The following is a 21,328-nucleotide window of genomic DNA, read 5'->3' as shown; positions in this document are numbered from 1 at the left end:
TGTAAGCTTTTATCAGTACTGGGTGACGGAGCAGGGAGACAAAGGTTATTTATTTCACTGTATCAGGGATGAGGAATGGGAGTGCTCCTTCCCAAATGCTGCTGCAGTACAATTTCCATCATGCCCTGTTCACTGGGATTGATGGGAGCTGACGGATGGAAGGAATGCAACATCTGGAGGGCCACAGGATCTCCCCATCCCTGGGAGCATCCAGCTTTCGCAAGACTTTTCTGAAGCAAATCCAGTGTTAAGATGTTGCCCCCTCCTCAAAGGAAGCTGCCTTACACTGGAGTCAATTTCACCTGTTGAATGCCCGCTTCTCACGCGGCTGCCGGACGTCACAGAGACGCCGCCGCCGCCGCCGCCTCCCGGAAATGAAGAAGGCAGCCCTGCGCGCGCTTACTCGCAAGCAAGCCTCGCCGCGCTCGGCGGAGCCCGCGCCTCGCTAAGGCCTCTGGCGCAGCAGCCTCGGGCGCCGGTCCCTTGGGGAGGCCGAGGCCTTCTCCCCCGTCTTTTTGCGAGGCCCGCCGGAAGCCTCGGCTCCCGAAGCCGCGACTCCTGCTCCTCCCCTGCCTCCGCCCCGCCAGGCCCTTTCGGGTGCCGGAAGATCCGGGTCGCCGGGCGGCAGCAGGAAGTCGAGACGTGGCCGCCCTGCGGAGCAGCGGGGGGTGAGGCAGGCGATGGCGGCCGCGGCGGCGCTGAGTTCCGAGCGGCTGGAGGTCTCCATTGACGGCCTGACCCTGAGCCCGGATTCGGAGGACGCCCGGCCGGGCCAGGCGGAGGCGAGGCCGCTGCTCGCCCCGGGGGGCCGCGGAGGAGGAGGAGGAGGAGGAGGCCGGGCGGCGGGGGCAGCCGGAGCCCAGCCGGGGCAGCAGCAGCAGCAGCAGCAGCAACGGGAGGACGAGGCCGGCGGCGGGGACAGCGACGGGGAGGTTGGCGGCGGCGGCGGCGATGGCGACGACGAGGGCGGGGTGCTGAGCCTGGAGCGGCGCTGGGGCTTCGGCCTGGAAGAGCTGTACGGCCTGGCGCTGCGCTTCTTCAAAGGTGACCGCGCAGGAGGCGGGAAGAGAGCTGGAAGTCTGCGACCCCCCCCCCCCCCGATCCCGACCCCCGTTCCCGGCCATCCTTCAAGGAGCGGGTGGGGGGGGGAAGGAGGCTTGGGAGATTTCTCTCTCCTCCCTCCTCCCTCGCCACCCCGGTCCCCGAAGCTTTACAGAGTCCATTTCCAAAGTCTTTTTTTTTTTTAACCTTTCTTTGCAACCTCGAGCCCTGGTTTGCAGGCTCGCCCCTGGTTTGCAGGCTGTGCCTTGTGCAAATTTGAGGTGAGGAGAAGGCCTGCTTCAGAGGGTTGCTGTGAAGAAACGACAGCGTTTTACTTTGCAGTAAAAGGGGAGTTGCTTTCTGCAGAATGAGTTGGTGGGATTTTTAAATCGCACACACACACATCAATCTATCTATATAGCTATCTATGGGGCTGTTAATATGAGGTGAGCTGTGGTTGCAAACCGTGTTTCTTCTGTGAAGGAGTAGCCTTTGGAAATTAGGCTCCGGTATGTTGAGTGGTATGTGGAATATGAACTCTGTTTTAGGAGACGTGTTCTATTCTTAAAGAAAGATGGTAGCTTAGGGCCTCATAACATTCATTCATTCATAGAGCTTGATGGCTGTTTTCCTGAAAACGTCATCACAGGTGAAACTGGTTCTGTGTGGTCCTGGTCAACAACTCAGTCTCCCCAGGATGTTTTATGACAAAGTATGTCCTTAAGTAAAGTTGAAGGAAACCATGAGAAGTGCAGTGGGTAATATAAATATGAGGATGAGTCAGATAAGCATATGTTTCAATGACAGAAGGGATCCTTTACTTACTGATTTTGTTTGCTCAATTTAGCTTTTATTCGAGGCACTAATGGCAGTGATTTGGACTACTTAGTGTTAAAGCACTTAAGATTATTTTGTGAAATGGAAGCATCTTTGAGCTAATCAAGACAATATAAGGTGCTATGATGCTCTTAATAAAAGCAGTGCTTACTTACATCATGATTGTTCGGATTCTGCCCTCAATTAAACTAACTTGCCATGGGGAGAAATATCATTTTGTCAGTGGCAGCTTAAGTTTTTAAAAAACAAATTTCTTGTACTCATGAGCCTCCTATTTTGCATGAAAAGCGAAAGAGTGTTACTCCGCTGAAGTGTTACTGCTCTCCACTTCTCCCACAGTGTGGGTGAGCTGATCATGAGGAAAATAAAGGCAAGGTGAGTTGCCTTTTTCAGTCTGACTTTGCCCATCTGATGGGTGGATAAAAGAACCTAAAATAAAAAACCCCTTCTCTAGGCCCTGCTTTGTTTTATTTTAATTTTAATAACTTCTCTTCCCTTCTCCTTTTACATAAAAAATGGACCCAAAGCAGCTCACAGAATCAAAAATGAAGCATCAAAACCACAAGTACAGCATACCTAACAACAAATTACTGTTGTGGACTCATTTCTGCAACTCATATTACATTTGCAAGCACAGCAGCCTTTTCTGCTATATTGCTGTTCCTGGATGTTCTCTTGAAATAGATATTGTGGCTTTCACATTAATAGTTGTCTTCCCAGGAGATATGATGAATAGAATGCACTTGTAATATCTAAATGAAACCCAAGAAAGACTCTTTCTAAAGGAATGGAGAGTCAACATCTTGTTATCAAGTGATCTGCAAAATCTTTTTTTAAAAAGATGCCAGTTTGCAATATCTTTCAGAGAGAACTTCAAAAAGAAAAAAGTACTATTGGTATTGGGGTGAGTGGAAAGGGGTGTGCATGTTTGTGTATGCATGCATATGAATATATGTGTGCAAGAATGTGGAGTGGCCACACCCACTGGCATGTGGCTTCTAGAAGGTTGGCCAAGGTCCTGGGCCAAAAAATGTTAGGCATCCCAGGTTTAGACAGTCATGAGTACACTCAAGAAATATGAATTGCCCCTTTCATCTTCTTTCTAGATAGTGGTGTTCTGTGAGGCAGTACAATCCTGTGCCTTTTCACTTGAAAAGCAGACTACCAAACAATGGATATAGGATTGCCACCGTGATCTAGCCCTGGACAGAAAATATGCTATTTCTTTAAAAATATGGTTTTAAAATGCATTTATTTAATATGTCAACATTCCACAGATGGTCACATTTGGGATATTGTCTTTTGTATTTAAAAAAAAAGGGACGCAGGTGGCGCTGTGGGTTAAAGCCTCAGCGCCTAGGGCTTGCCGATCGAAAGGTCGGTGGTTCGAATCCCTGCGGCGGGGTGCGCTCCCGCTGCTCGGTCCCAGCGCCTGCCAACCTAGCAGTTCGAAAGCACCTCCGGGTGCAAGTAGATAAATAGGGACCGCTTACCAGCGGGAAGGTAAACGGCGTTTCCGTGTGCGGCTCTGGCTCGCCAGAGCAGCGATGTCACGCTGGCCACATGACCCGGAAGTGTCTCCGGACAGCGCTGGCCCCTGGCCTCTTGAGTGAGATGGGCGCACAACCCCAGAGTCTGTCAAGACTGGCCCGTACGGGCAGGGGTACCTTTACCTTTACCTTTTGTATAAATGTTCATGATCTTGCCACAACTGTGACTTGCTGAACTCAAAAAAATAGTTTTGCTTGCCCCTAACTATTTGCACAGCAATGGTCAGCTGCCTCACTCTCCATCATGAGAGTTTTGGATGCATTAGTATCCATTGTTTAGAAGCAGCATGGCCTGAGCTGTCATTTCAGATCATTTGTCATGAATTAATTAATACTATAATTCAAACGATATAAGATCCTACCCTACTATCAATATACAGTGGTACCTCAGGTTAAGTACTTAATTCGTTCTGGAGGTCCGTACTTAACCTGAACCTGTTCTTAACCTGAAGCACCACTTTAGCTAATGGGGCCTCCTGCTGCTGCCCCGCCGCCGGAACACGATTTCTGTTCTCATCCTGAAGCAAAGTTCTTAACCTGAAGCACTATAACTGGGTTAGTGGAGTCTGTAACCTGAAGTGTAGGTAACCCGAGGTACCACTGTAGTAGGGTGGGATCTTATAAGAAATGCTATTGCATTTAATCAAATAGGCTATTGCAATTGAAACTTCATACTTTACTAAATTAATTTAGTATCCTGTGTTGCTTTTACAGAAATTAATATGAATACTTTTCTGGTGTGAATAAAGTTACAGTGGTACCTCGAGTTACAAACGCCTCAGGTTACAAACGCTTCAGGTTACAAACTCTGCTAACCTGGAAGAGTTACCTCGAGTTGAGAACTTTGCCCCAGGATGAGAATGGAAATGGTGTGCCAGCAGTGCAGCAGCAGCAGCAAGAGGCCCCATTAGCGAAAGCACAGTTTCAGGTTAAGAACAGACCTCCCAAACAAATTAAGTTCGTAACTAGAGGTACCACTGTATTTGAAAAGGACACAGTCCTCTGATACCTTGTTTGTTCCTTATCAATGCTTTAACCAACAGTATATGTGTGGTCACTGGGAGTTTGGAAATGCAAACTCCTTGATAACATATTATCAACACAATGCAGTGTATGTATAAAACATTCCTTATCTTCTCTGAGATAGTTTTGTGTACTAAATAGACACTTGTCATTCTATTTTCATACAGAGTCAAAATTGGATTTACAGTTTGTAGCCAGGGTAGTTTTCCATGACTCAGCAGTAAAGTCCCAAGTTTAGGCACTGTGCCATTTCCACTTTGAGCGGGGGGTAGCCACATGTGGTGTCCTCCAGTTATTAAGGATTATGATTCCCATTCTTTGTGATCTTTGGCCATGCTGGCTGGAGCGTCCGACTTAGAAAATCTCTGGTACTAGGGCAAGGAAAGGAGGTAGGTGGGGGGAGGCTGCTACCATCATTCTCCCAGAATTGTCTTGGGCCGTTTTCTAATTTCGTCTGACCTAGTTCCTAAAAATATTGAACTAGGTATAAAGAGCTCCCAACATTTTGAGAACACTCTCTATGCTTTGTGGAGACAGCAAAGTAAACCTAGATCTGGAAAAGTTGGATAAATCAGCACAAGGCCTTAATACACAAACCAGCTACAGCATAAGCAAGCTTGAATAGATGAGGCATGGTTACTGTTCAGTGAACACAGTAGAATACAGTGGTACCTTGGGTTACATACACTTCAGGTTACATATGCTTCAGGTTACAGACTCCACTAACCCAGAAATAGTACCTCGGGTTAAGAACTTTGCTTCAGGATGAGAATAGAAATTGTGCTCCAGCAGCATGAAGGCAGCAGCAGGAGGCCCCATTAGCTAAAGTGGTGCTTCAGGTTAAGAACGGACCTCCGGAACGAATTAAGTACTTAACCCGAGGTACCACTGTATGTGGAATGGCACTGATGGGCCATTCTTAGATGGGGCTGCTTTATAACAGCCAAGGTAAAGCTGGTGTTTCTGTAAATGTGTGAGTGAGAGGCCTGACTCTGAGATTTCAGTTTAGTTTTGGCATCCTCAGTTTTTGGGGAAGACCTGAATGGAACTGAAATGAAATTTTTCCACTGGCTGCTTTTCCTCTATAAATATGGATTGCTTCATAATGTTAATAACAGTGAATGGACTCAGTACCAGCGAAATTGGGCAGTTTCAAACTTGTAACCTTTTAAAGCGGATTATGCCAATGAAACATGGGCCATGTACAATGCTTTGGGCATCCTAAAACCAGCATGTTAACATATCTCAGTGCTTTAGTTTATTATTTTTAAATGTAACAGTATTATTTGAGGAATTGTGCCTTAAAATATTTACAAGCGTTCTAATGAAAGCAAATTTCCAAACAAAGCTTTACATGTACGGTAATTCAGATTTTTTTAAAAGACATGCTATCAGATATTTCATTTCTACTACATAGTTTTGACTATTTCAAAATTTACACAAAATTTATATAAAATAAGCATACTGTATTTTCTTTCTAAATAAAATACATATTCTAGATGAGATCAGAGTCAGTTGTAGGACATGAGAATATTTTCAAATTTGATTCCCCCGTCCGTCCGCCACAAAAACCCAATGCAGTGTAATGTCTCCAGAAACACATGAGGTATCTTTGCATTAAAATGACGAACTTTTGGAGGCAGGAGCATTTAGGAGATTCATGTGTGTTAATGAATTCAAATAATATACAGTAGGTTGTAATCTAGAAGCCTCTTCTCCTAAGGGGCACAGAAAGATGCCATTTAGAAAGTACACTTTGTTTGATACAAGCCCTTGAACTTTTGATTCTCTCTCATCAGATTACCTTTATCTGTTCTCAGTGAAGGTCTTCCTTTCTTAATTGATTCTGTCTCTTGTTTCCGCCTCTCAAGCATGTTTCTGGTGAAAAAGAACCTGAACCTCACATTCTTTGTAGAGCTTGTTTATACTGCAACTTTCAGTTGTGTTGGTTCTGATGATATTTATTCTTCGAAAAATAAAACTTTAGTGAGTTAATCCAAATTTTGTTTAAGCAAAGTATCCAATAGAGGACATGATGCAGGCCAAAGAGAGTGAAGCCTCTTTATTGCCATCCAAATCCTAATTTACTGTTCAGTACAAGCTTAGTATGACAAGGTTATTCAGGATCTCATGTTGGTAGTCATCCTGCAGTTAACAGTTATTTTCAAATATGACCTAAGACAAAAGGATAGTTTGGGGAGTTTCTTCAGACTGGTGAACATTCCTACAGTCCTGTGCTTTAATTTTCCTGATTGAAATAAATGGCTGCAAACTTGTAAGTAGCTACCAGATTTTATAGATACTTCCTAAGCCCTTTAAAGCCATCATGGTTTGAGAAAATTCTGAAACTCTGCTTGCAGTTGCATTGTGAACCCTGAAAACTTGTTTCCAACCTGAGACCAATGCAGGAGGAAATGGCTTTTCTTTCTCTCATCTCTTGCTTTTCTTTTACATCTAGTCTTATCAAGGGTTCTGGAGTACTTAGAAGCTCGCTCACGATTTATTGACATTTTGATTAGCCCAATAAAGGTATTGCCTTACTGTGGATTTTGTAATGTTACCAAGCCCTCACCCCAGAAGTCACTTGCTTAGTTCTTTCTTGCATTTTCCACAGTATCCTTGAGCAGCTAGATAGTCAGGCTCTTTTTTTCCATTGAGCACTGGAATCTGATCTACGCCTAACTTGGTCATTACAGAGAACTCCCCGGTTGAAAGCTTGACACCATATGACAGAAAACGAACTTCTGTACAGGCACACTTTTAATCTTGATTCTTACGCTGAATCTGTAATGTGGCATTTGCATTTTTTTATTTTTTATTTTTTGGTATCATTAATGGGCTTGTGCATCTTGCCACAAGGAAATTACCATCTGGGTGACAGCAAACACTGTTCAGGCATATGTCCCAGAAAAGTCTGCCTTAATTAAGCCACATAATCTGCAGCTATTAATGCATTTTAGCAGGTCCCCATCTAAGATGGTAAAAACAGTTGCTGTTCCAGGGATGGGTGGCTGTGTTGTAGAGCTGCCCTTGCCTTTAATGTGTGCTTTCATTCTTTTCAAGTTCTTGTAATTCTTCAAGCTGTTTTCTAGAAACAAGTCACTAAAAGTATGACTAGCACTACCCGAGTAGATTTGTGCCTGTTTCTGACAGTTATGTGCACTTCTGCCCATGATGAGCAAGGCACTTGCTTTTCCTCTCGTTATATACCCAAACAATTCTTAGAGGAGCTTGAGGAACAGTTCTTAAACAAAAAAAGTTTTAATACATGAAAGTATTGCCAAATACCTATATGTGTGTTTGTGTGACCTTTTGATAAAGATAAAAAATGTAGTCTCTCTTGGGAACAGAGATGGAGTCTGTAAATACAGTATAACCTCTACTTATGGTCATAATCTGTTCCGGAGGCCCGTCTGCTGGGCAAAACTGGATGCTAGTAGAGACGCTGTTGTGCATGTGTGCATTCAGTGGCAGCGCGCTTTTGCAAAATGCGTAGACTGCAGCAGCCGCTTGTGTGCCCGCGCAGATGGCAGAAGCCACATGCGCGAATCATGGCAAACCCGGTGTTTACTTCCGGGTTTGCCCCGGTCGCAACTTGGAACGTTTGTGAGAAGAGACAGATGTAAGTCGAGGTTCCACTGTACTGAGGGGCAATAGATCATACAATGCATTGGGTTCCACTCTTTACCTGTGACACTTCCATGTAGAGCATAATTTATAAAAGATAAGAACAGCATTATTGCTTGTATTATTGCTAGTGTTATCACTACTAATAATATTGTGATGCATACTCCTGTTGCTGGAAGGGACCTGCTCAGTGCAGGAGGATGCAGTTGGAGCGTGGTGAATGCTGCCCTGGTGAATAAATCTGCAATGTTATTAGGTCTTGTAAGAATGCTGCTTGAGTGGGTAAGGTACAGAGTTGGCATCTGGGTTAGCTGGGAGGACCTCCTCTCTAGGGCTGTCTGTAAAGTTGTCCTTTGGTGGTGGTGAGTTTGAGGCTCACTTGAGGAAGGACCTGCATCTGTCACCGGCCTTGAATTATATCTGTTTCATTTAGGTTATCATTGATACATTTGGGATTATTTCAGATGGTAGCTATAGGAGACCAACTGGTAGCTATAGGAAGCCAGTTGTTTGTGTTATTGATCGATGTTTTGTGGTCTTGGTCCATTTTTACCAGCGTTTGCTTCTGCATGTACTTTGGGGGCTCATTAAACGTGCTAGCATTGGTTTTAACGTTCATCAAAACCAAATACAGATAGGTAGCCGTGTTGGTCTGCCATAGTCAAAACAAAAGAATTCCTTCCAGTAGCACCTTAAAGACCTTAAAGACCAACTAAGTTAGTTCTTGGTATGAGCTTTCGTGTGCATGCACACTTCTTCAGATACACTGAAAACCAAAGTTTGTTTTTCTTACAACTGGGCGAGATTGACTGCTGTTTCAAAGTTGAGCCCAGATTAGAGTTTAAAATAGAACTGAAACAGAATTATAGCATGCTCTTTCTTTTCTGGTGGAGTGTAAACAGTTTCATTTGGTGTACACTTGCGGGGGGGGGGTCAACCTTTTGAGGCTGAATTTATAATTGTGGGACACTTCAGAACTTAATGGGTGGCATTTCTCTTGGTCCTGGTACAGAAGAGCGAGGTTAAAGTTGCAGAATGGGTTGTTATTTATTATTTATTTGCTGTGCAGCTTTTAATAAAGCCCTTTTAGGTCTGCCCGTCTCTGACTCTGCAACTGAATTAGCAGCCATTTTTGTGAATAATTCATTAAGCTGCTTTTTAATAATTGAAAGTAAAAACCACTTGTTTGCTCCACTAACATTTTGGTAATTTTACTATCTAAATCACATTCTGGAATGTGTAATATAAAATAACATGAAGAATTAACTTCTGGGCAAGCTTCAAGTCTAGCCAATAGTCAAAATCAGGGTTTAAGTAATGGAAACCATAAAGCAGCAGACAGGTACCTTTATAGAGAACAAAAATGTGATATAGAGAACCTTTATAGAAGACGAGAGCTCATTCTTTATGGCCCTGTCTATACAATGTCAATCTTCTCTTTCTATTTTTATCATGTTTTTATCCCATCCTTCCAAGAAGCTCAAGATGGCATACATAACCACCACCACCCCATTTTTTATCCTTGCAACAATCCTGTGAGGTAGGATGGGCTGAGAGATTGTGACTGACTCAAAGTCACCCTGTGAGCTTCATGACTGATTGGGCATTTGAACCCAGGATCCCCCTGTTGTGCTTTACTACGTCATAATGGCTCTCTTTTGTCATTGTGAAACAGTACTTCAGTTCAGCACAGACAGCATAAGATACAGGCTACTATTATGTGTACTGAGGCTTTTGGCAACTCCTTTTGAAGGCTTCCCACAGAGCTCAGTGAGGCTAACTAGCAAGTGTGTCAGGGTAGGAATTTCAGCCACATTTTCTGCATATTTACTTGAAGTAGATCCTAATGAGTTGACTTATTCCCTCACAGGTTTCTGTCCTAGGCCCATTGTTGTTAAATGTCTTTATAAACTACATGGATGAAGGTATCAAGGGGATGCTCATCAAATTTGCAGATAACACTAAACTGGGAGGGGTAGCCAGTGCCAGAATTGGGATTCAAGATGGCCTTAACAGATTGTAGACCTGGGCCAAACCTAACAGAATGAATTTCAGTAGGGACAAATGTAAGATTCTATACTTAGGCAGAAAGAACCAGCTGCACAAATATGAGATGGGGGACACCTGGATTGTCAGTAGCAGGGCTTTTTTCATCTAGAACTCACCGGAACTCAGTTCTGGCACCTCTCAGGTTGGCACATTGCCATTTGAAGAGAACAAGGGAGGTGTTCATGATGAGTTCTTGCACCTCTTTTTCTAGAAAAAATAGCACTGGCCCAGTATTATATGTGAAAAGGATCTATGGGTCTTAGTAGGCCATAAGCTTAACATGAGTCAACGGTGTGATGCAGCAGCAAATAATAACAATAATAATAATAATAATAATAATAATAATAATAATAATAATAATTCCATTCTAGGCTGCATTAACAGAAGTCTGGTGTCCCAATCCAGGGAAGAAATAGTCCCTCTCTATTCTGCCTTGGTCAGACCACACCTGGAATACTGTGTCCAGTTCTGGGCACCACAATTTAAGTAGAATATTGACAAGCTGGAACTTGTGCAGAGGAGGGTGACCAAGGTGATCAAGGGTCTGGTACACAGACTTTGGCCATATTTGTTTTTAAAGTAATATTATCATTTATCTTCAGAAAAAGATGGCAAAGCATTTCATCCAACATACGAAGAAAAACTCAGACTTGTGGCGCTGCATAAGCAGGTTCTGCTGGGACCTTACAATCCAGACACATGTCCTGAAGTTGGATTCTTTGATGTCCTGGGGAATGACAGAAGGTAAAAAGCTATTGAATTTTATGGATCTGTCTGTAGAATAGAAATTTTGGCTTACTTGACTGGAATCTTTTTTCCAATCCCCTCTGCAGATATAGCTTGTGTGTCAACTTTCTGTTGGGTTCTCTTCCCTTTGGCTAAACTAAGGAGAGATTGCTATTCAGTTCACAGAGCGCAGGATTTCAGAAGCCAAGCATAGTTCCCGTATTATCTCCCAACTTGATAAATCAGTGCTTTCATTCTGTGTTTATACATGCTGCTTGCTAGACAAAATGCAATGTTACTTGCCTTCCTACCTGCAGGAAAGAATGGGCTGCCCTTGGAAACATGGCAAAGCAAGACTCCATGATAGAGTTTGTAAAGCTCCTAAATAGGTGCTGCCATCTCTTTTCAACATATGTTACCTCCCATAAAATAGAGAAAGAAGAACAGGAAAAGAAAAGGTAAGCTCTTGTGCCTCTCTGAAATTGGGTGGGAGTTCTTAAAGTGTGTTTGTGTTCCAGCTCTCATATCTTAACAGTCACTTAGTTGGATCCCTGTAGGCCATTCTTGTCAATCACTGAACATCACAGTGATGTGAGGTGACCCAGAGTTACATTTATCCTTTGTGGGTACAGCTCCAGCCATGTCTGCAGAGCAGCATCCTTTATATCACCAGCTTGAATTCATACTGGTAAAACAAAGGGATATTTGTGCTTACAGCAACCCTTGCTCTGGACTTCCTGTTAGTACCAAGCCCAGTTGGGCCTGCTGTCAGTGCTGACAGCAAGCCCAGTTTGGACAGGGATCGACTCTGCTATGGAACTCTCTGGTGCAGCTGTGAACTCTGTCATGCAGCTGATCCCATGGTGCCTGCTATAACTGGCCATCAGCTGATTGGCGCTGATGGCAAGCCTCCCTTGCCAAAGAACAATCGGTGCACTTTAAGACTCCCATTTGTTTCACTACAACCACATCTCTACTTGCTACACATCTGATGTCATGTATGACTTCAGGTGTGGGGTGGTGGGCATGTTTTGGGGAAGACAGCCTTGTGGACCCAATTGGGACCTGCATTAAATAAGTTTGTTAAAAATAATTTGGCCTGTGGACTGGAGGTTCCCCATCTCTGATACAGTTCTTCAACTGGTTTTTAATTGCTTTTTAACAATCTTTTTATGGAGCTGTGAATTGTGGTGCAGTTTTTCCTAGCTTTGAAGGCAGATAGTTTCTTGTCTTGAAAATAATAGGTTTACAGGAAAATGCAGGGTAAAAGTTTTTACGTGATACCCGGATATTTTACTTTTTCTACCATTATAGGTGAATCTTATCTAACGTTTACATGTGGTTTAGATTAGGAGCCTCATCTGTTTAACTTTTGAAATTCTAGGAAGATATCAGTATATGATTTGGATACTTGTTGAAAAGTTGAACTTTGTGCATTACACTGTACCTCCTGTCAGTCATGTTCCTTTGCTTAAATGCTGGTGCCATCCTTCACAATATTTCATATTGCATGGAAACAGTTCCTTTCTATAAGAGTTTAGAACAGGGGTCACCAACACTTAATGAATTTTGAGGTTTTTTGGGGGTGCCAGTCACAAAACAGCTGCCATGGGGGTGTGGCATGAGAAAAGGCTTAACTTTTTCGAATTTCTGCCTAGAAGATAAAACAGAAGCAGAAAACTGCGTTAAATGGGAGGGTAAAACAGCAGCTCTTCGGGATTCCTATTGCCTGGTGTCCAAATGTCTGGTAAACATGGCTGTTACAGGAGGGAAGAGGAAGAACGTAGGCAACGTGAAGAAGAAGAACGAGAGCGTTTGCAAAAGGAGGAAGAGAAACGCAGACGAGAAGAAGAGGAGAGGCTGAGAAGAGAAGAGGAAGAGAGGCGGCGGATAGAAGAAGAGAGGCTCCGAATGGAGCAGCAGAAGTAAGGAGTCAGCAGGACTCATCCCTTGTTCATTTATCACCCTTCCATCCCATCTTGCTGAAAATAACCTCTGTGCATGGGGTTATCCCCTTTTATTCTCACAGTAATCTACGGCTGGGGAAGTGGTGACTTGCCCAAGGCCACACAGTAAGCTTTACAGCTGAGCATGGATTTGAACCAGTATCAAATTCCGCTGTCTGTGCAATATACACTACGCCAGTGGTTTAAACATCTGCCCTGCCTCCATATCTTTGTAGTTTAAAACGAACACTGTTTATCAGAAGCTTAACATTCCCATCTAGTATAGCCAAAGCATTTCCTCGGTGATGAGTCCAGTTGTTCCCTCCCCTTAAATCCTAAAAGGGGCATATTACTTGCCTACATGGCAATTTGCTTATAAAAATGAGTATTTAATTAGGGCTATAATTATACGAAAAATCACACACTGAAAAAGTAATGAAAGTTGTAGGTTGGGTTACTTATGAAGTAGAAAATCCTTATCTGGCTGGTTACAAGAGAACTTTCCAAATGATGGATAGGACCACTTATGGAGTGATACACTTTCTCACGGTTGAGTTGTCTATTCCAGAAGTGGGCCCTGAAATGACTGTAATGCAGAACCTCAAGGGAGTTTCATTTTGACAGAAGCTGGAACCACCAAGTGAGTTTTAGACAGAAGGCACATTCTGGCAGTAAGTCCCCTTAGAATCCGTCTTGTTTAGAAATCAGCCGTGTTTAGAAAATTTGATCTGTGTATTTGCATTGCATAGGAAGGAGTCTTTCCTAGCTAACGAGGCTCTGCCTTATGATTTGGTGTCCCCTAGCACTCCCCTCATCCTTGTCATGTTTACTCAGCTATTATGTTTCCCATAATAAATGCCAAATATTTCATAGTTTAATTGCAATAACAAATGTGCTATGTTTGAAAATTTGACTCTTCAAATAGGCCTTCAGAGTTGCATTTCAGGGTAACTTTGTCCCTTATCTAGACAGCAGATCATGGCAGCACTGAACTCTCAGACGGCTGTTCAGTTCCAACAGTATGCAGCCCAGCAGTACCCAGGCAACTACGAGCAGCAGCAGGTCCTGATTCGGCAACTTCAGGAACAGCACTATCAACAGTACATGCAGCAACTTTATCAGGTCCAGCTTGCACAGCAACAGGTATATTGCACCATCTTGGCAGTGCAGCTTATAGAATGATAGATGTATAGCTGACTTTGGAGACGTCAGTGAGACAATTTGTCTATATTGCAGTTAATGGTAAGGTGGAAATGCAAATTCTAATGGTGTATCGGGTCTATAAAATTCTTTCTGAAAAATGTATCCAGTGTTTCTGAATTATTTCTGAAGAAGGTTAAGAATCTATTAACATACACACACTGATTTGTCTGTGCTGACCTTATTACTCAGACCTTTCTAGAAATCTTGAAAGCAGGTATCTTGTACTAGAGTGGGGGTCTTTTCTGAGGGATATCCAGGGTGATTTGTAGTAGATTGGCAAGGGTTACTGACTCCCAATTGCTAAACAGTAGCAAACAGCAAAGTAACTTCCTTCACAAAATAAAGTTTTGTGTGAAAGTACTGTTGAACCAGGTTCTTTCACAGAAAACAATGTTCAGAACTCAGAATATTCTCAGATGCACCCTCTTCTTTAATTCAAATTTCACACCTGGTTCTGATTAGTAAATCTTGGGGTTCTAGTAAAAAGCAAAATAGATCTGGCAAGACTGAAGTCTGCCCACCGCTCTCCTAGAAAAACGTAGTGAGATCAGAAATAAAATACCCTTCTGACTGCTATTTAGAGAGATTTTATGCGCCCATCAGGAAACAGAACACCCTGTCTGCTCTTTAGTGATTGCTCTCTAAAGAACAGAGAGAGATAGCATTTATCTCCTGATCTGATCAGGAGATAAATGCTATGGCACTTTGAGGGCTACTTCATGTGACTTGAGGGGCCGGATCCAGCCCATGCGCCACAAGTTAGCCACATCCCAGATGGGGTTTGGTTGACTTCAGTGTAAAATAGGCACTTTCCAAAGACTAGCTTGAACTATATATTGTTCAGAAACAATTCAGGCAAATAAACACATAACACCTTGGACATAACAACTACTGGAGAGATTGCTTTTTTTAAAAAAAGCATTCAGAGATTGGAGTGGATCACTGTTATGCTGTGTTAAACTTAGCACTCAGGCTCAGTTCTCAAGTGGAAATCCAGCTTCTGCTACTCTGTATAGCATTAAGCACTACTACTCTCATCAGCAGGGGGTTTAATGCTTCATCTCTCAGTCCCATATGCCTCAAACAATCTGACAAGTCATGCTCCTGCCTAGTGTTTTAACTCTGCCAGTGTCCCATCCCCTTCAAACTGGCTTACTGGAATCTGGCTGCCTCATTTTGTTCTGGTAGTAGATTTTGTGCAACTTCCACCTGCATATTTCCCACCAGTAGCACTCTGCAAACTTCTCCAAAATGTGCTCTGCATCTTTCATTGCCCTTATGTTTTGCTTTGGCTTTTAATTTGCAGGCAGCTTTACAAAAGCAGCAGGAAGCAGCAGCCACAGCGGGGACTTCAGTTACTTCTGTATCAAAAGCAAGCCCACCTAACATAGGGGAAATCCCATCAGTTAATGGACAGGCTAGTGCACATACAGACAGCCCTGAAAAAGATCCGGAAACTGATGCTTTAGAAGAAGCACTGGAGAATGGACCAAAAGGTAAGAGTAAAGATTCTTCTACTCTGAAAGAAACTACTTCCATGTTTCTGGCTGAATCTTTTGTAGCATTCTGCCTTTGGCAACTAATGACCCCAACTTAGTATGGGCATTCAAAACACACAATCAGCAGTTTCCCACTGCTTAAATAAGGAGCACTGGAAGAAAAATTTGGGTATTTCACTTTCCTGTCGTGTCCATGGTATATGGTGAAATATGCAAAAACAAACTTGGTTAAACCAGCCTTCAAGTGAGAGCGGCTATGAGATGGTGGCCAGATGAGGCTGATTTTTCTCGGCTTCAGAGTAATCTGCAAGGAACCTCTTTGGGAGGGAGGCCTTGCCATGTTGCTCCTTATTTGCAGGAGGCGTTTTCTAGGATGCTGCAACACAATTATCTGTCCGAACTATAAAACTGAGCATTTTTTTGTCTCCCTCCTTTTTTTTAGAATCTGTTCCAGTCATAGCAGCACCATCCATGTGGACACGACCCCAGATTGCAGACTTCAAAGAGAAGATCCGCCAGGATGCAGACTCTGTGATTACGGTTGGCAGAGGAGAAGTCGTGACCGTTCGTGTACCAACTCATGAAGAGGGCTCTTATCTCTTCTGGGAGTTTGCTACAGACAATTATGACATTGGTTTTGGGGTATATTTTGAATGGACAGACTCCCCTAACACAGCAGTCAGCGTACATGTTAGTGAATCCAGTGAGGACGAGGAAGAGGAGGAAGGTATCTTTATTTTCTATACCTCGTAGGGGTTTTGAGTCGTGAAAGAAGCTGTAGCAGGCTTTGCATTACACTTTCTGTCATCTTGGAATTTAGAAAGGTGGTGTCCAGTGTGTGCAGGCAAGTGAGACATAGTGACGGAAAACCCTGGGATGTTGCGGGTTTAGCTAGTGTGGGAAAAGAAATATTTCGTAGGAGCCATTTAAGGTAAGTTAAATGGCCTTCGCTGTGTTTTTATGCAGCCTTGATTGACAGCAAGGTTCCAGGATGATGGTGGTTCTCCTGCTATAAAGCCTTAACAGGAGACCTGTCAACTTGGAGGGAATTTCCAAACCACTGCAGAATTAAAATTAATTGGAAAGTTGTTATTGCAATACACTTTCATGTATGTCCCTGACAAACATGAAGTCTCAGTGCTTAGAGCTCAGTTGTTCAAGTTGCCATGACGCTCCTGGCTCTAAACTCAATAATACAGGTTTGTGTGTAGGCCCTTAATCTGCTTCCAAGTCCCACTTTCAGATTTTACTGTCTTGTAATTGCCTAGTAACTTTTCTTTCTTACCCTTTGTGGTTATCTTGACTTTGCAGATATTCTGTTTCTTCAGCTTTTACTCACTCAAAGGGCCTGTTTGGCATCTCTTCCTTGTAACTGGGGAAGATTGCATTGCGGGACCATTATCCAACTGAGTGATGCTGTGCTTTGTTGTCTCTGCACCTTGCTTAGATTCTAAACCTTTGACTAGGAAGTATTGGTCCTTGTACTGTGGGAGGAAAGAACATCTGTGGATGTTGGATCTGTACACCTGTTTTTTGCTCACTCCAACTTCATGCTAGGATCTTATCAGCTTCCATATAACCTGACACTTGGGCTGACTGACTTGCCAGCTTTGACAGTAGCTCTTGTGTGCTTCATGCCCCAGTTTAGTTACAAATAAAGTGTTGGAATTAATAGCAGCCCATTTTCAGCTATTTCCTAGTGGGAATAACAGGCTATGATTTATATCTGTACAAGCTGTAGGATGGACCAATTCTGTCCAAGTGATTGAGGACCTCTGTTCCTATTGACATCAAGTTGGTCCTAGAATCAGTAACCGGGAGTTTGCTGATAAGTCACCTAAGCAATTTTTAAAATTCCCCTTTAGCATCAACTATTGCAAAAAGTCCACCATGTATGCAAAGTTATGGTACCTCTTAGTAGTAAAGGAAGATGCAAAGCCCATGACCTTTAGAGCATAATTTTATTGCTCCGATAGTGGTAGAAATGCGTGATTTGGAAGGGGAAAATAAGCTATGAAGTGATGGAACAAAACTAACACCTCCATTCTCAGGTCATGTTGGCGAAGCCTGCAGTACAGAAGCCCAGCTTGTTCAGGATAAGGTTTCCCAAGAGGGGAAAGAAGGGATTAACCTCAGTTGCTTCTATCAAAATGTTGATGTGTTAGCATTGTGCCTTGGTAATCTTGCTCAAAATCCTCCTTGTGAACAGCTGGTCATCACTGTTTTCTTGATAGTTGTAGCCCAGATGAAAATGTGCTGTTTTGCTTTTGTTAAATTAAACAAGTTGCTCGTGTCTTTGCTGTGCTTCCTGCGGATTAATCCAGACTGACCATGAAGAATTGGCTGTGGAGTTTGTTTGGCCTGCTGCATTTAGTGACTAATGCTTTGTTTCTGATTCCTTTTCTCAGAAAACGCTAGTAGTGAAGAAAAAGCCAAAAAGAATGCCAACAAGCCTCAACTAGATGAAATCGTGCCTGTGTACAGACGGGACTGTCATGAAGAAGTATATGCTGGCAGCCATCAGTACCCAGGAAGAGGGGTCTATCTCCTTAAATTTGACAACTCCTATTCATTATGGAGGTCAAAAACAGTTTACTACAGAGTCTATTATACTAGATAAAGATCATCATGTCGTGTTGGAGGCTGGGCAGAGGACGTCATATTGTTTGGAACTTCGGTCAAGCATACTGGACTTTTTGACTCTGTTACTCTGTCTGATGTATATCCGTATGGCGTGTGTGTGTGTGTGTGAACTTGGAAACTGGGAGTTGAGCTTTCTTCTGCAGCTCAGTGTTAATGCAGCTAGTGAGGTTAGGATCTCCCCCGCCCCCCGGTCCTCTCTGGTGACCTGGTTATTTGCCAGAGCTTTCAGACAGAAGGTCATGTGAAATGGCATAGATGGACTTTTTAAAAACCCTCAAACTCTTAAACACACACACAAAGGAGGAAATGTTTCATTGGGGGCAGTCGGTATGATGTTAGCTGCCCTAGTAAGTATCAACCATTTGAAACAAAAAAATCTGTTAGTTGTTCATTTGAGGGTATCCGCCTTATTTCTGGAGGGTGTGTGTGGAGGGGGAGCCAGATGCAATCTGCACTGTAGCAAGCAAGTTTCTTAAAGCTGTATTTGAATGTCCAGATTTTTACACCATTAAACTTGAAACCTTTAGTGGATGCAGTTTAGAAACTGATTTGTCTTGTGTTCTCATTCAAGAAGTTATCTGGCACCTCTCTGGCCAAACATCATGCTGCTGGATGAGACATAGAAGGTATGTATGCGCGTGCAAGCAAAGAACAAGTCTGTATGTACACATCAGGGAATTACTATTTTTTAATTTGGAGAAAAGTAACAATTTAGGGCGCCAACTACACGAGACTTTGTTTCCCCAATATCTGCTGCAGATCCTGAGACCAAGTTATGTGCAGGATTTTGACTTCTGAGCTGGATCATAAGTACGTTGACATTTGGATAATCCTCCAGAAGCGTTCCTGTACATATCACGTTCAAATAAAGGGGTTTTCCCTTTGTGTGCAATTTATTGTTGAGTTGGTGAAAAGTCAGGTATGTGTACAAGACATTCCGTTGTCATACTTATCTCTTGCAATCATATGGGTAGGCTTCAAATTAGAACCAGTTATCTGCACAGCTTTTCAAGTTTGTCTGGGGCCCTTCTTGTAAACCCGAGTTGGCACTTTGTGCATCTACATAATTAAAGAATGTCTGAACTGTTGTAGGAATTAATGTTGCACTAATGTTATGGAAATCACTGCCAGGAACACACTCATTTTAGTTTTATTCAGGTTGCATTTGTGCACTCATTCTAGCACCCTTTAATCCTAGTTGGTAATTACGTGTTGAAAAGAAATGTAAGATGTTCTTTCAGATAAACAAGTAGCTTTGTTCTAATTTGCATAGTGAGTTTAGAGCGAAACTGCAAAATTGTGTGTTTGCTCAGCTGTGACTAAGGTCGGTGGGGGTTTGGGCCTTTGCAGCAACGTAACTTTTGTATAGAACCATGTTTCTGAGAAACAAGGTGGAGTTCAGGTATTTCGGAAATGACTTGTGTAAGTGTGTGATGCATGAGGAATGCAAACCCCTCCCCCCCCAAAAAGTTTGTTTTGCAGCAAAATATCTATGGATTAGCTGCAAGCATATATAGTCTACTAGAAGTGGGTCTGTTGGGATTCAGCGGGGTTTATGTTTGAATATTTGTACATACATTTATATTTGAGGTTCCCTTTCCCCCCTTATTTCACCTTATGGAGGTGGTTCTCCAAAAAGCACTAAATTGCTCCAGGTCATTTGATTTTAGCATTGCCTTACAAGCTTTTGTCTAGTTAGTGCTGCTCCAGTCAACTCAGATCAGTTCTGCTCTAACATGTTTCATTCTCACATGTACATAAACACATGGAGTTAGGATGTAGCTTCTTTTTTAAGCTGTATTTAAGGGTTCTAAAAAATAATAATAGAGGAAGGCACTAATTCCATTTAACACATTAGATTTCTTTTTTGTCCATACAAAATTATGATTTAACAATCTGTTGGGAAGCGGTATATGTTTTCTTGTAAAAAGGAGTAATTTTTACTGTCAAGCTTTGGGTATCCAAACTCCAGAAAAATGCCTCTGACTGTTGATTAGTACAGAAAAAGTGCGCTTTCAAAATACCTTGGAATAATATATTTAATCTGAATTAAAATTGCTTATATGGAATCGCTTGGCTTCTTCTTAGCACTACCAGCATCACTACAGTTTGAAGAATAAGATTTGGAACATGGAGAGTTTACAGAAGCAAAATTTTGACCTCTACTGAGATGATGGGGACTAGTGGTTTCATCAGCATGCAAATGAGTTTGCAGACATGTGTCTAGTATCAACTTTGCATAGCGTATTACAATTGTGAATATTTTCCTGCTCCCAGAATTCAGATTACTTCATGGAATATGGAACCTTTTCTGGGAGGGGGAGGCAGTGCAGCAATTACACATTTAGCAGCCCATGCCAGCATGACTGGTGCTCAGGGATGATGCGAGCTGTAGTCTGGCAATATCTGGAGGGCCACCACTTACTCTCTTTTTTAATAGCTGAGCCACAGTGGCCACATCCTGAAAAAGAGGTGCAGAATAATAGTGGGAGCGACAAGAGGCACTGTGGCCAAGCCCGTAGAAAGGAACAGCTGTGTGTACATTATGCTTTCTGCAAGGATTATAAGTAGGCATGTAGCTCCCAGGCGCGTCTGGAGGGGGAAGGGATGGTGATTTACATGCTATTGCAAGTTACTGCCTGTGCCTTCAGCCACCAGGTGGTCTCACGAGTGAATTGCAATCCACATACTAATGGAAAATTCACGAAAAAGGCAGAAGTGGTAAAAAATCCAAAGCTAGGAGTTAAGACAGAGCTCAGAACTCCCAGCAACCACGAAAGCAGCAGCACCAAATCAAAGAGTTTGCCAAGGAATGGTTTCATTTTGCTCGGTGGCAAAACGTGACCAGAGATTAAGCGGGAGAAGCTTCAGGGCATCAGAAGGATAAAGCATTCTAGGGGGTGGGTGCCACTGCAGAAAAAATACTGACCCCTCAAGGGTCTTTGCAAGGACTGGGTGGGGGACCTCCGGGCTGGAGGCTGAATGTGGCCCTCCAGGCCTTTTCATCTGGCCCTTAGGACTCTCCCCAGGATTGTTTTGATGGAGGATAGAGAAGTCTGTGTATGTGCCAAAAGCAGCCTACTGCGCCAAGGTGAAAAGTATATTCATTGCTCTGCCTGCTTTTTGCCTCTGATGCCAGCAGCCAACAGCATGTGGCCCAAAGAGGGATGCCCAGAAGGGATTG

At 43.0% G+C, this 21,328-nt stretch overlaps 1 protein-coding gene across 1 annotated transcript; it reads left to right on the top strand.

Moving 5' to 3' along the window:
- The first annotated feature begins 416 nt into the window (after positions 1-416).
- ACBD3 (acyl-CoA binding domain containing 3) lies at positions 417-20,213 on the top strand. Its single transcript, XM_079969268.1, has 8 exons — positions 417-1,044; positions 10,730-10,871; positions 11,171-11,311; positions 12,620-12,778; positions 13,768-13,942; positions 15,309-15,498; positions 15,944-16,228; positions 17,910-20,213. The coding sequence occupies exons 1-8, from the start codon at positions 681-683 to the stop codon at positions 18,119-18,121; spliced, it is 1,668 nt and encodes a 555-aa protein (XP_079825394.1). The 5' UTR covers positions 417-680; the 3' UTR covers positions 18,122-20,213.
- The last annotated feature ends 1,115 nt before the right edge of the window (positions 20,214-21,328 follow it).

Source organism: Podarcis cretensis (assembly GCF_951804945.1).
Source record: "Podarcis cretensis genome assembly, chromosome: 3".
Taxonomy (NCBI): Eukaryota; Metazoa; Chordata; class Lepidosauria; order Squamata; family Lacertidae; genus Podarcis; species Podarcis cretensis.
This window is presented reverse-complemented; position numbering and strand designations above follow the sequence as displayed.